We start from the raw sequence: 14,672 nt of genomic DNA, 5'->3' as shown, positions 1-14,672 counted from the left end.
CTGTATTTACAGACAGAGCTCCCTTTCTTTCTCATGGACTGCTAAATGAGTAGAATTTATGCTTGTATTCAGTGAGGCTATTAAAAAGCATCACTAACAGTGTTTACTAGCATTCAATAACGCATTGACTAACAGTAATCACCCAGCTGTAGCTAGGATCCTATATTTAACTCTCTCAAGGGAAGGAAATAATTGAATCTTTCCAAAATCATCACGTAGCAACTACTGGCACATTAGTTAATTAATAACTCCAGGGACGCGCTGCTGCTTAAGGTAAAAACAACGCAGTCCCGGCAGCCCTGGAGCCGAGGCCTCGCAGGCCGCCGGGCGCCCCCGCCAACGGCCTCGCTTCTCCCTTTGTCTCCTCACCCGCGGCCTCCAGGAGGGCGCCGCTCTCTCCCCCGCCACCCCTCGTTCTTCCTCTCCACACCCTGGAGGTGAAAAAATAATAAACGCCCCTTCTCCCCCCGCCGCCTCGGAGCTGTGGTTCTGCCGCTGGAGTGGAGGCGCCCTAAAGGGCCCCACGGCCGCCGCGGGCTGCGCTGAGGGGAGCGGAGGAAAGGGGAGGAGAGGGCGGCGGCGGCGGCGGCGGGCGGGGCGCGGCGGGCTGGCTGGCTGGCGGCGCAGGCGCAGTGCGCGGCCGCGCGGCGGAAGGGGCCGGGGGGCCCCGCTGCCGCCTCCCTCCCTCCGGCTGCCGCCTCCCGCCCGTGCTGGGGCGCGCATGCGCTGTGGCGGCGGCTGGGGCGAGCGGCGGCGGCGGCAGGGGGAGGTTTGCCGCGCTCTCGCTCTCCCTCGCCCTCCTCTCCCTCCGTGCGTGCCGGGCTCGCCCTCCCGCCATGTTGTTGTGAGCCCCTCGCGTCCGGGGGGGGGAGGGGAGGCAGGCAGGCGAGACGCGGAGAGGAGGAGGAGGACGGCGGCGGGCAGGCAGGGGTGTCCCAGGGCCCGCTCCGGCTCCATCGCAGCGAGCAGCGCCGCCAGCCAGCCCGTGAGTATCCGCGGGGGCCGCGGCCGCACCGCCTGGGCCGCGGGCGGGCGGGCGGGCGGGCCCCCCTTTCTCCAGCCCCCTTTTGTCTCCGGCCTCGGCTGCGCGCCGAGGGAGGGGAGAGGGAGGGAGAAAAGGAGGGGGGGGGAAGGAGGAGAGGGGGGGCCATGTTGTGGCAGGTCACCGGGCGGCGCGGGGCCTGCTCGGCGCCCGCCCGCGCCTCGCCGCCCGCCCGCGCCTCGGCGCCTTTGTGTCCTCCCGGCTCGCCGGGGGGCGGCGGGGGGGGGGGGGGGGGGGGCGCTTTGTGCGCGGGGCGCGCGGAGGGAAATGGAGACTTGGGGAGCAGTTGGCATCCCAGGGTGCAACGGGGCTGGGGGGGGCGAGTTGCTGCCTGGAGGTGGTGCGGCGCCGGGGGGGGGGGGGGCGGCGGGGACCCCCCATCCCCCCGCACGCGGCGGGGAGCGGGGTTGAGGGGCGCATCCCTGCGGCGGGGAGCGGGGAGCCCAGCGGTGGGTGTTGCTGCGAGCTTCGGCGGGGGTGGGGGGCGCTGAGGCAGCCCCGCGGGCAAAGACGGGCGTGTGGAACTTGGATCCCGCGGGCTGTCGCTTAAAGGTGACCGAAAGCGTGAAAACTTGCGGCGTTTTTAATGGTTTTTAAGGATAAAGACTGTTTGAGGGTGGAACGAGAAGGCCGAGTGTTTTCGGTATGGTTGATGCCACACACTGAACTGTTGGGTTTTATTTTTTCCTCAAATGTGTCTGCACAGACAATGATAACAGAACAACTGGGTTGTTGTTTATGAGCATGATCCACTCAGGACAGATGGCGTTTTTCTTAACTTTTTATCTCCTTGATAGTCGTTTTACAGTTTATTTTTTTTGGCTTTGTTCTCTGTATTTCATAACCTCAGACTCTAATTTATTGAAAGAGGGTTAATATAGTCGGGACACTTTTTGTATTCTTCTGGCTCAGCGCTTGAAGCAAGATGGCTTAACACCAAAATACGTAGTATGTTTTATACATGATGTGATAAAGAAGGTTTTATCAGCTGACTTTGGGATGCTTCTGATAGTGAAGCCATGCATAAGCTATATAGGTCATTGGAAATGAGATTCAGTAAAACTTCTTATACCACCTAGTTGTTTCTTATTTATATGCCACATATTAACAAAATATTTTTAGATTTTACTTTCACTTTTATTGATGGTCTTTGTTCCCTCTCAACTGAGAGGTCAGGGTTTTTTAGTTACTATGAGTCAATGGTACAGATCTTGGGCTATGTGGAATATGAATGCATTTGAAATATAATTACTCCTCCGTGTTACCGTTTTTACACATAAAACCTAGCATTTTGAAGACTTTGTTATATTTAGCCATGTCTTGGTTTAAAAGCAAATGTTGCCAGTAGTTGCAGTTTTGTTGAGAGGCTGAGAGAATTATTTCATACCCTCCTATGGTCTGCAGCTCCGTTTGTGCTAGTGTGAGTATAAATATGTTAGGTAGGTGGGAGAAGGAAACTAGAATAAATAGGAAGACGATAATTCTGTGGTGGTGTAGTTTGGGTTGTGTGTGTAGCAGCAACACTAAATCACCTGACAGTTGTCTGAAGTGTTTAGAAAGTTGAAAATTTGGAATTTGTCCTGACAGGATGGTTAGTAGGCAAATCAATGAGAGAAACTGCATGATAATGTAGATTTTACAGTTGTTATATGGATCTTACATGTAGAAAAGTATTTGAATAGTATTTTTTCTACATTAATAGAGAAGTATTTTTCCACAGTTTCACTGTATAGCATTTTCCTAACATTTTTTTCATATATGCTGGGGATATTGGCACAATGATGAGATAATTATAATTACTATAAAGTGAGAAACCTAGGTCATTTTTGAGTTAATAGTGGAAAAGATGGTTGGCTGAAAAAGTTGGACTTGCCTATCTTGTAATATATTCTGTCTATTGTTTAAATTTTATATAGAATTGTAATACACATTAAAAGCTTTGTTTGTGTTTTCTTCATGATATGCTGTTTGGAGAGTATTTTTGCAGTGTTTTCATTGGGCTATATATTATGGATGATTTGTCCAAGTATGTTAACAGGGTGTTTGTTGAATCCTTTGAACTAGATCTGTTTTTTAACAATATTTTGTAGTTTATTTTTAGATTTTTCCACTTAATTTAATGATTTCTACATGTGTTTTGAATAATCTGCATGTTTAAAATTGTCTAAAAGCATTCTTATTGATAATTTTATCTCTCTTCTCTGTACGGTGGTTTCTAAAAGCCTCAAATGATTAGATCGAGTTCTTGTACACAGAGGCAAGTAATCCAGTAAATGGTTTGAATTCTTATTTGCCTTCATGTGTCTTTTTTGAATGTGGAACTGTATTAAAAACTCACTATCTGTTGAAGGAAAAAGAAATGAACCAAATTTCTGCCTTGAATGTTAAATCCTTTCTATATTGGGATCTCCTGTGAAACAAGCATTAATACATTGTATTTTCTTATGACAGTTTCTAATAGAAATGCTACAGAGGAAACCGCATAAAGCTGTAGAGTAGGCATGCTTTATAAAATATTGTTATCAGTATAGGTATGTGAAAGTTGTCAATCTTTCTTCTGTTCTCTTCAATAAATTTAGTTGAAAATGCTTACCTCATCTAATGTGAACTTTCTCCACCCATACAATGAGACCATTCCAGTGTTGTCAAAAAACAGTGTCCAGGCTCTTGTCACAGAAATGAGACAAGAAGTCTTTCGCTTAAAAGCTCGTTTTCTCTTCTTATAGCAACAAATAGCAGCTGTGAAGTGCATCTAAGAATGAAGTCCAAGGCATTTTACAATCCTAGAGTAGAAGAGTTTTGAGTAACATCAGATCATTTAAATGGGTTCAGTTCTAACTACTGGTGTGTACTCTCAAGCGAGTCGAATAAAATACATTTTACAGTAATGGGCTGTATACTCCTGAAACTTTATAGCAAGGTTTAGTTCAAACCCCACTCAGAATACCTGCTGTGGCTTTTAGAATAGCAAGCATATACTTTTCAAGCTGGTATGTAAAATGTTTAGCTTACAAATCAAAACCAGGTGTCATTTCTAGAAATCTCTTTAAAGATTCTACTTCATTATTGGTTAGCTGATTTTTTTTTCCCCCTAACCATGACTATTTAAGAACAGTTGTATACATACAGAAAGAACATATTTGCAGAAGTTATGAACAATCATCTTAGGAGTTGAAAGAAGAACATAAAACTAAAATTCAGGAAAAGTATCTCTATACTAATTTGTATTTGAAATTTTTGCTAGTGGTCTAGTAGGTACCTATTCCAATGTGCAAGTCCCAAACTAAACTTTGGAATGGCAATGTGATCCTCTATCTTTTACAAGTTATACTAATACCACATTTGCAGCCTTTTTACAGACAGATTTTTACAACATATATATATATATATATCTGTAGAGTGGTAAGAGTAATCTGATGTACATCTCCTAAATTTCATTAATTATTTTTGACTTTGTGTAATTCTGAGATAGGTTACCTTCTGCTTCATCAGTCCTATTGAGATATTGGAAAAATGCTTGGTTACGGGTAACAGATGTGATTGTCTTTCTCTCTATTAAAAGCTCTTGGTTCTCCATATATAAATCTAATGGAGAAATAAAAGTTGTCTCAGACCTCTGTTCGTGAACTCTATTCTTTTGAGTTCATCTATCCACTGTACTTTAAGGAAGAATTTTAAGACTGATGTATTGAACTAGTTGTATACATTTTTTGCTGTGTTATGCAGTTTTAAATGGCATTTGTTCATAAATCTTTTTAAAAGAGAAATGAATTTAAACAAGCTGAGTTGATGTAGTTAGTTCCATCAATTTGTAAAATGCATACTACATTGTTTAAATACAAAGCTACACTTAGTGGAAATTACTTTGTGTAGCTCATGTAACACTAAAGAGTCTTATTGTTTTGATTCATAATTTTTAAGTAGGTTGCTGTTAATATCCAATGTGACATATTCCTTAAACTTTAGTTCTGTGACTGTTACAGTGATGGCAGTCTTGTAACCTAAAGAAGTTGCAAAATTGATAATAGTGGCATATTATGACAATAAGGCTAATATCTACCATAACAATACAAATTAATCAAACTAGCTTTAGATGTTAAATATTACTCACAAAACTGAGATTGTTCAGGATTATAAAATAAAGTCATCCTGCCTTATATCTTACACATTTCCCCTGGTTGATTGGACATAGAGTCATTAAGGCTAGATTTGAAATATATGCATGTATTAAGGGGTTAGAGGACTGTGGCTTCCTTTTGTGTACCTATTCAGATCTAAGCATTCTGTTATGGTTAAATATCTTTCTATATATGAGTTTTTCCTGTTTAGTTTTAAATTCTTTCTTGTTTAGAGTGAAAAATGAGACATTTCTTAGAGTTGAAAATTAAAATATTTTGATATTTCAATATAAATTTGAATAAAAAAATACCTTAAACATTACTTGGGACCTTTTATGTACCAAAATATTGACAATACATCAGTTATGGTAGATGAGAATATGTGTAGAACATTAAGTGTGCGTATATGTGTGCAGGAGTAGAGAGGTGTAGGGTATTTTTCCTGCAGGGATTTTGTCAGTATTAGGGAGAGATTTTTGCTGTGGCCATTTATACTTGTTTCAAGCTAAGAGCTGAAGTTTGCTAACTCACTTCTGAACATCTATTTTAGTCTAAGCACAAAATCTGTTTCTTGAAAATCCTCAAACTTACTGTCATGGGTTAGAGATGTTTAATGTCAACTGCTTTGTTGGACTCTTATGTAGCTTAATAACTTGGAAAGGAAAACTGAGGTAATTCATGTAAGAATGAGATGTAGTTCAAACATGGAAGTTAGTTTTCAATGGTATTTTATTTTGTAGTCTGCATATGTACAAAATCAGAAATAGCAGTATGACAGATGTTTTTACATACTATGCTGAGTAATAATGTAAAAGAAACCACTGCCATTATGATCTGAGATCAAATTTTTGTTGAGTTTAGCTAGAAAATATGCAGGGAAGCATTCATAATATATGGAACTGCACCATATAAATATATTGCCTTGTAAAACTCAGTGGTGATTTATATGCTTATCTTAGAGGCTTAGTTTGATAACAATATTTAAAATTTAAATAAACATTTTAGCAATGTTAATATTGTTCTTACATAGCATTTTTAAAAATCCTGATTATAAGAACTGCATATTTAAAAATATGTGGGAAAGCTTTTTATGTTATCAAGACTTTTTCCTTTTAGGTTTCTACGTGGAATGAGCATTCCATGTGTCCTCCTAGGCATGAATGAAGTGGCATGGCGGGAGACCAGAGGAATGATGCATGCGAACATTGGTCAGGAAGCCGGTGGGGTTGGAGTGGGGGTTGCCCCAGCTGGAACAGTAGTTGGAACAACATCAGGGCCCAATTCAGGTGGAAACAATCCTCACACTATCCCTGCAGCTGCAGTGTCAGGTGCTTCCAATGTCCAGGTACCCCTCAGTGGACGTTCTCAGGATGATGCCACAGTTGGATATTTTTTCCAGAGACAGGCTGATGAGCAGTTGAATGGCTACTCCAGCAAACACCACTGGCCCACAGGAGATAGCATTCATGTAGATCATTCGGTAGGTAGCTTATTTTTTTAATTGAAACAGTTCTTACATTTTGTATTGAATCCACATCTTTCAGAAAGATATGTCTGAGTTAAGTTAGTTTTTCAAAGCCTATAGTAACCTAGTGTCTAAAACATATGGTTAATTTTATTAAAGCAGTTATAAATGAAACTGTTTGAAACTTCTAAGTTTATAAGTGTACGAGCATTTCATATTTCTGGCAGTACCTAGTTTTCATCAGAATACTCTCAAATCGTTAAGCTTGAATTTATGCCAAACAAGTGTTTTAATTTGAAAAGAGACTAGCTTACAATAGACTTAATGAGAAATTGTATGGATTTTGCACACAATCTTACTTGTTACACTTCCAGGTAGAAAATTTGTGTTAAATTATACTACTTCTATTTTACTTTAGTATAGATTGTAACCTAGAAAAATTCCAGTTTTAAGGTTTACCCTCCCCACTCCAAATATTATTTGGAATGGCTTGCAAATTTTTGTGTAAAGATTTAATTTTGAATTTTAGAAGATAATGGCTTTTCCCTGTGACTTCTGTAATACGTCACACTTAGTTCCATCAGCAGCTTTGTACCTTTTCAAGCCCCAAAATGTAGTTAAAACAGGAGCAAATGTGAATAAAGGGAAATTTGCTAATTTTAAAAGCGGGAAAATCTATTGTTTTTTTAAATCTGTATTTTCTCCTATTTATTTCTTTTGGCATTTTTTTCTGTTTACTCTTAGACTTTTTTCTTCCTGCTCTGTTGAACTGCAGAGAAAAATAAATCTTTTGCCTTTACGTACTACTTAATGTTACATTATGTTTATTCTTTAATACAGTTCTGGAAATACAAAATTCTGCAATATTCTACTTGTCCACTTGGACACACACTTCCTGGATGTGTAAAAATGTTGTGTTTTTTTTTCTGTCAGCATTCAGTCCGTGAAATACGGACAACTGGATGCTTATGCCTGTACTGATTTTTCATTACAGTTTCATAGGGCTGATACACTGTGTATATAAAATTATTCACAGGCAAGTAACTGATGAGTAACAGTTGTGTCTCCCTTCTGTCACCTGCTTTCCATTTCCAGTGGGAGTCAGAGTCAAATCTTAACCAGTAGCCTTGTTTAATAATCACTTAAGTCCTACAAAATATTTCTGATTTCCTCCAGCAGGTAAATGTTTGTTGTAGTAACTTGTATGGGGGAAGGAACAGCTTTTTAATGTATATTTTTTTTAAGTACTTCAGTAGTTTTACGCATTTTTAAGACTTGGAGAAGGAGAAACTTTGTTGGTTGTTCTTAACTATATCAAAATAGTATTTTTCCAACTTAATATAATCAGTATAGCCTTTTATGTTCTGTTGTTTTTCACTGCTCTCTTGTTCTTCATTAGCAGTATAAACTAAAAGAGTTTAAGTACAGATCAGGATACTTCTGTTTCTGTTCTGTGATTTGCATGTTCTCTGTGGACCACTTTGGGGGGATTTTGTTAAGATAGAAGATATTTTACCATTTTTTTTTAAAGCAAGGACAACTCTTGAGTTAGTATTAGGTAGAGAGATCTTCAAATAACTAAATTTATTCAGTCTGTATAAGGGAATAAACCAACTGCTATTCTAGTCTTTAGGCATTGGGTAGAGAGTCTCTATTATAGATGTCAAATATATAAAAGGTAGAATATTTTGATGTATTTAGAGAGATATTACAAAGAACACTAATAGAAAATAATTGTAATTTATTATAAGTAGAAATTAAGATACTAAAGTCTTTGAATTCAGCATACCTTATCTAAGCATATCTGAAAACTGAATTTGAGATAAATTTCTAGTGTGTCTAGCAAAGTTGCAGAATGTGAAAGTGCCAAAACAACAAACAAGCAGTTCAGATAAAAATAGCATAACTTGAATCATTTCTTCCTTAAGACAGTGGAGCTCTGGTTCTACTGATTCCAGTAGGCATTTAAATTCTATAGGAAGTGAATACAAACAGGAATTTGCAGGTCTTGAAGCAAAAATAATCACATATACAAAAAGTAAGAATTTTTCACGTGTTGGAAATGATGGTTGCATAAGTTACATTGTAAAACCTGGCAGTTTTTTTGCAAGAAGCTGTCATGAACTGAGGTATTAACAGGAGAATAAATTAAACACAGGGTGTGAAAAAACCTTATATTCACCTCCATACCAGAAAATAACCTTATTCTTTTGACTCATTCTTTGAGGTAGTACTTAAAAGTGAGTCAGAAGACCTGTTGTTGTTTTGAGGAATTCATTTTTTTTCAAGAAGGATAGATCAATTTGAATGGAAGACTTGATAAGGTTTGAAGAATTTTGAAATTATTTGAGCTACTAGAAGAGTTGTGTAGTTTAGTTCTAAATAAATCAGCATAAAAAGTCATAAATATACTTGATTTTCCTGCAATTTAAAGACTGAAGAATTGTTTCCCTTCTGTGTCCCTTATAAGGGGTTGTGGGATCATCAGTCAAGTGTCAGCAGTTGGAAGGCAATTCATATTTATAAACTGTGGCATTAAAGACCATTCTAGTACCAGGATCATTCTAGTGCATTGTTCTAGAGTTCCATAATAGTACTGATGTTTAATGTATGCTGACCTAAAAACTATGAAGATGTGATGGATTCAGGAGCCACAGATATTTAAGAGAAGATTAAGGAACTTCAGAGACACAACAGTTGAATGGAATTCAACTCTGTGGAGATGGAAAATTCTTTTTGATAAATGCATGCTTGCATGACTTGTTGGCCTCTAAATTAACTAGCCACTCTGACACAAAATCAGCATTGTTTATGGCTTATAGAACATACCAGAGTGACAGTCTCAGTCACAGAAATATATGTGATACTGTTAATGTTTAAGTTTTGTGCTCTTCTAAGGTTGTTTCAAATATAGCAACAGAAAATTAAAGCGATAGACAAGTTACTGGCATGGCAAACATTTTATTTGAAAAGAGTACTTTGCTTGTACAGAATAGGCAGCATAAGTGAGGTCACGGATAGAGAAGCACTCCTTTGCAGGAGAGACAATATCCCAAAATATTTGGATATTCAAATAGCTGAAAGGTAATGTGTGAGAAACTGGGAGAATGGCTGTGCACACAGAACTCTGATAAGAGGTGTCAAAGCCAAAAGCTTACTCTGAGTCAAGAAACCTTCCTTGTCACCCATGATAGGGTATGTGGAGCAGGGAGTGTGTAATCACTGACTGACAGAATTAAGTATAATTTTCCCATTTCTTAATCTAGAACTAACCAACTCAGTCTTATCTGTCTTCCTTTAAAATACTTAACACTGGAAACAGCTAAAAAATCTCTCTCTTGGTTTGACTTTTCTTTTCTTCCTCCCTCTTTCAAGACCAAAAAACCCACTTTAGGCTCTGATAGCACAGCAGTCTGAGGAAGACCACCATCCACTGTGGCATCATCCTTGCGTTAACATTCGCGTTGTGGCTGCAAATAAATTAGGGATCCATTCATTGCTAATTTACGTCAATTCTGTGTGAAGAGTCATATAGAAGTTCAGTGATCAGCAGTGAACAGTATTTGGAGTTACAGATAGGAGATGAGGATTTGGGAAGTTCAGGATATATTACCTGGAATGATCCAGTACTTGTAAGTACTGTAGGCTGAGGCAGAGCTACAGCAGTTTGATATTGCCCCTGGTATTTCCCCTATCTTCTTTCCTAATTTATTCTGCCTTCCTTCATAGCAAAGGGATTTAAGCAGTTCAGCACTTTAACTTAATATATTGATTATTAATTTGAGTGAAAATGTTGTTCATTGCTCCTGTTCCATGACTGCTTCCAGTAGAGGGAAAGGATAGGAACTGCAAATAAAATAATTCCAGTCCTGCACCTGTGTCTCACAAAGCTGCTTTGTCAGAGCCTAGAGAAACAGGAATTGATAAACTTGAGAAAAATGCTGCATTTTTGGCAGCATTTTAGAAGATTCCTAGGAATACTGGTGCTAGAAACAATATAAATTGTACAGAGCTTCACTTAGGCTTCAGTTGCTGTAACTCGTTTCTGTTAGAATTTGCAAACTTCTGGAGTTTTGCAAATAACTGTTGAAATGAAGAAGAGTCTTTTTTGGGGGAATAGAACAAAAGAAAATCTTCTTATGTTTGAAGAACTCTAGCATTTCTGTGATGTGGAGAAGAAACTTCATCCTTTTTTTGCAAGTACTCAGCATGACTTCGATGAGAATCTATTAAAATTGATTTAGCTACAAGAAAATGCATGGATGTTGTTAAACTAATAAAATGTACAAATGTTTGACATTGTTGCCTCCAGGATAAAATGGACCATTTCTAGTTTGCCTTGCTTTTAAACAATAAAGTTGTTTTAGTTTGACATTGTTCAAATAAGATATGCTAATATGTTTATGCAGTGGAATTTGGAAAATCATTTTCCTGTATGAGACCTCATAGTCATGTTCCTTGGAACAATGAACATAAGCTCTTCGTTCAAACTGGGAACAGCAAAATCTGTTTCCTGACCTTACAGTGGGAGTTACATTTCCTGAATCACTAGTTTCTCCTTTTATAGATTCCACTTAAAGTCATTCCTAGAAATCTAAGCAAGCTTGCAGTCCTTATCTTGGGATTCTTTTTCAACCTGCAACTTCTTGAAACACTCTAAGTTTGAAGAACTTAAATTGTGAAATGCATCAATATTAAAGTTTTTTTTTTCTTTTTTCAGAATAACTTTCTTCAATGGAAGCTTTCAGACTTTAAACACTAGAAGACCACAAAACACATCAATACTGTTTTTTTATTATTATTATTATTATTAGTAGTAGTAGTAGTAGTCTATTACATTAAACCTGAAGTTTTAGGTTAGCTAATTTGTGACTCCCTCTCCCTGTAAATTTAACATCAGTTTTAAACTATTCTTGAAATGATTTATTTCTATGTATGTGGTCAAGGGGTTCTAAGGTGTTACAAAGTATTGCCCTTCTCTGTTTTAACTTTTACGTTTTTTTTATTATTATTATTTCACTGCTTTCTTCAGTTAATTACAGTAGCATTTGGCTCCACTTGAGTGGAAACCTGGATTGTGATTGTCACATTTATACTTTAAACAGCTTGTCAAATTTACAAGCCAATAATACTTTTTCAAACCTCACGAACTAGAAGAAATCTTAGGCTGGGAGGATTTTTCTTTTTAGTTAGGGGAGAAGTGGAAAGTATTTGATTCCTGGTTTGGGAAATGTTGTGCACCCTATTATAAGAAACTTGAATAATAAAATTTTGGTGAGATGTTTCATTTTGCATTGTGCTAGTGCTATATAATTTGCAGCAAGTGACTTGTTTTTCTAGTGGATTTTGAGGTGGTATCTGTTTGAGTATAAATTGCATGTCTTGCAACATGCCTGTTTGAGATATCACCTTACTAGCTGTTGGTGACTGGCAAGGTTCTGGTAGTGGAGGCATTCAACTTGAAATTTAGTTCTTAGCTGAAGTAACTTTCATCTGTCTTTTCCCTTTCTTTGTTTTGAAATTTATGGCATACTGCAAGGGTGTAGCTTTGCATTTTGGTAGAAAGAAAAGCATTGAAGTTGTCTGTGATATACTTCAATTCCCTAGCTAGAGAGAGGAAAGATGGTGTTGAATTTTGCAAGTATTTGAATTTTTTTAGCAGTTTCAAGTACATAGTTGCATGGAATAGACATTTTAGCTTAACTGCTGTCAGGACAAGGTAAGTAATTGCAGTCGCGTTTCTAATGTGCACAAACAAGCCTTATACCCGTGTAACTTCTATTCTTCAAAACACTATTTTTCCCTTAATCACTCATTCCAATTATGTTGATGTTCTCAGTGCATCGACATGCTTCATACCCTTTTCACCACCATTTCAAACCACAGGTGATTGTTTCAGCTCCTGGAATACGTGGCCAGTTGCATACACATTGCATACTATCTCAGATGCTCTCAGGTTGCTGCTGCCTTTTGTGTTGACTGAGGTATTAGTTGTCTCTTAAGTATATTCACAAGCATGCCTATGTGTTTTTCAGATTGCTTTTGCTTTGTTACATATATTCCTTCACTTAGTCTTAAAAGTTTATTCTGCCCTGATACTCCCAAATACCTGACTCTGGTGCATTGTTGAGTGTCTTAATGCTACTTTATTCTTTCTTTATGAATTCAGTTACTCATTGTTGTATTCACCTTTGTCATTTGTCTTACACTTACTGAAAGGTCTTTGAAGCAGAGTTCTTCATGCTTTAGTAATTCAATAATTAGCATAGTGGGACTTTGATTTGATATTGCAGGAAAACAAATGGCATGCAGTCAACTCTTATGTTTGATTTACCTACAGACAAATAATCAGTTATAGCTGTGCAACAATAGCTCTGTGCAGAATCAGTAAACGTCAGTGAAAAAAATATTGATGCTAGCATAAATCTGATACTACTGCTTCTAGAGATAATGTGAGCTGGAAGTAGTACACCCGTGTTGATACAGCCTGGAGCCTGACACAGTACAGACCCTAGATGTGAGCTAGCTGCTTACTTAGCCACTCGAAATTTTGTTGCGTTTTTATTCCTGTTTGCTCCAGATTTTAGGTGGGCTTGCATCTAAGGCCTCATTCCAGACCAGATTATTATGGGATTTTGCAGTTTTGTCCCAAATCTGTTAAGTGTTTTTGGCATTCTAAGAGTGTTGCATAGGTATCCAATACAAGGTGGTAAGAGCCAGATAGTTCTGGTAAAACTAGCTGCACGTAGTCATTCAGATATTTGTACTTGCGTTGTATTTTATTCATACTTTCTTACTCAAGTTCTGTTCAGGGTATCAAGTAAGTATCTTAAATTTGAGTCAGTGTTAATTGTTTTGCTTAATCTATGTTCTTCTCTATGGATATACAATGTCATTTTCATTCTTTTTTAGTGTAATGGGGCTTGTGAAAATTTATGATAATGCTTTATTATATGGGTGAACTACATTTAGATTTCTGAACTACATTGATTTGGTACAGTTTATGTTAAAGCTGGGTTGGTCAGGGATGATATAGCTTATATATGAAGATAACAAGAGCTTTCTGGAAGTTTTTCTCTTTAGTGAAAACAGTGGAGACTGGAATTCACAGGGAGCAAAGCAAAGCAGTAGGTCAGTATGTGAAGGGAAGCAGAGAGTGCATAACAAGTTAAATGGATTTAGGGAGTATTTCAGAGGAAAATGAATAACTTGGAATTTAGACTTCTAGTCAGAAATTATGCCTAAAATCACCACCTTTAGTTTGTTAGATGGCAATTCAAACATTGGTCTCCTTTTGTCCGCAGTTACTACTGCTTCTGCTTACTAAAGTTCTGCTATTTATGTACTAATACCTACCTCTTAAATTTTTGGCTTACTCAGTGGAAGGTTAGAGAATTTGGCTTTAAATCCATTTTAACACCGATATATTAATAACAGTTATTGAACTAATTTTTGTTACGTACCTTTAATTAGTTTAATTTTATTTGTAAATAGCCTACTTTATTTTCAGTAGGTTAATTGTCATCAGTATAATGTCTTCAGTCTTATTTTAGACAAATACTTTCTAAATTCTTTTGAAAGACTCTGCTGGCCAACATTTAATGAGATATTAATGTCCAAGACTAAGCTGCTGCTCTTAATGAATTAGAAATGAGGCTTATTGAATTAAAAGTATTCACTTCTTAGGTTTTTGGTTGTTTCCCGCCCCCCCCCCCAAACTTTTAGGCAATTATAGAAATATATGGTTAGTGTGAGCAAGCATATTGTCCAAAGAGTACATCCTTAGACAGCTGAAAACGTTGATAACAGCAATTACTTTAAGCATCCATTCCCCTGCTGTAGACAGATAAAGTAGCAAACACATACTCTTCTGTATAGTAGTAGCTCTTAAATACAGTAGGAAGAAGCATGTGTTAAGTGTTTTCTGACTGTCTTCAGGGTTATGCACAGAAAGCAAAGACTTGAAGAATAAAGGTAGATTTTTTTTGGGGGGGGGGAAAACTTAGTATGTATTTGAAATTTCATTTTTTGTTGTCGTTTTGTCTTC

At 38.1% G+C, this 14,672-nt stretch overlaps 1 protein-coding gene across 11 annotated transcripts in view; it reads left to right on the top strand.

Moving 5' to 3' along the window:
- The first annotated feature begins 715 nt into the window (after positions 1 to 715).
- Positions 716 to 14,672, top strand: part of PUM2 (pumilio RNA binding family member 2) — a 73,220-nt gene continuing 59,263 nt past the window's right edge. For 3 of the 11 annotated variants that reach the window (XM_062573170.1, XM_062573167.1, XM_062573165.1), the window contains exons 1-2: positions 938 to 985; positions 6,277 to 6,640. In XM_062573170.1, the coding sequence (XP_062429154.1) occupies positions 6,290 to 6,640 (351 nt within the window). In that variant the 5' untranslated portion in view covers positions 938 to 985; positions 6,277 to 6,289. Of the gene's footprint in view, positions 986 to 6,276; positions 6,641 to 14,672 lie in introns of those variants that run through there. The other 8 variants (XM_062573168.1, XM_062573166.1, XM_062573176.1 and 5 more) reach the window with 7 other exon arrangements.

The sequence above is a fragment of the Rhea pennata genome, chromosome 3 (genome assembly GCF_028389875.1).
Source record: "Rhea pennata isolate bPtePen1 chromosome 3, bPtePen1.pri, whole genome shotgun sequence".
NCBI classification, from domain to species: Eukaryota; Metazoa; Chordata; class Aves; order Rheiformes; family Rheidae; genus Rhea; species Rhea pennata.
The sequence above is the reverse complement of the archived record's forward strand: the minus strand, read 5'-3'. Positions and strand labels throughout refer to the sequence as shown.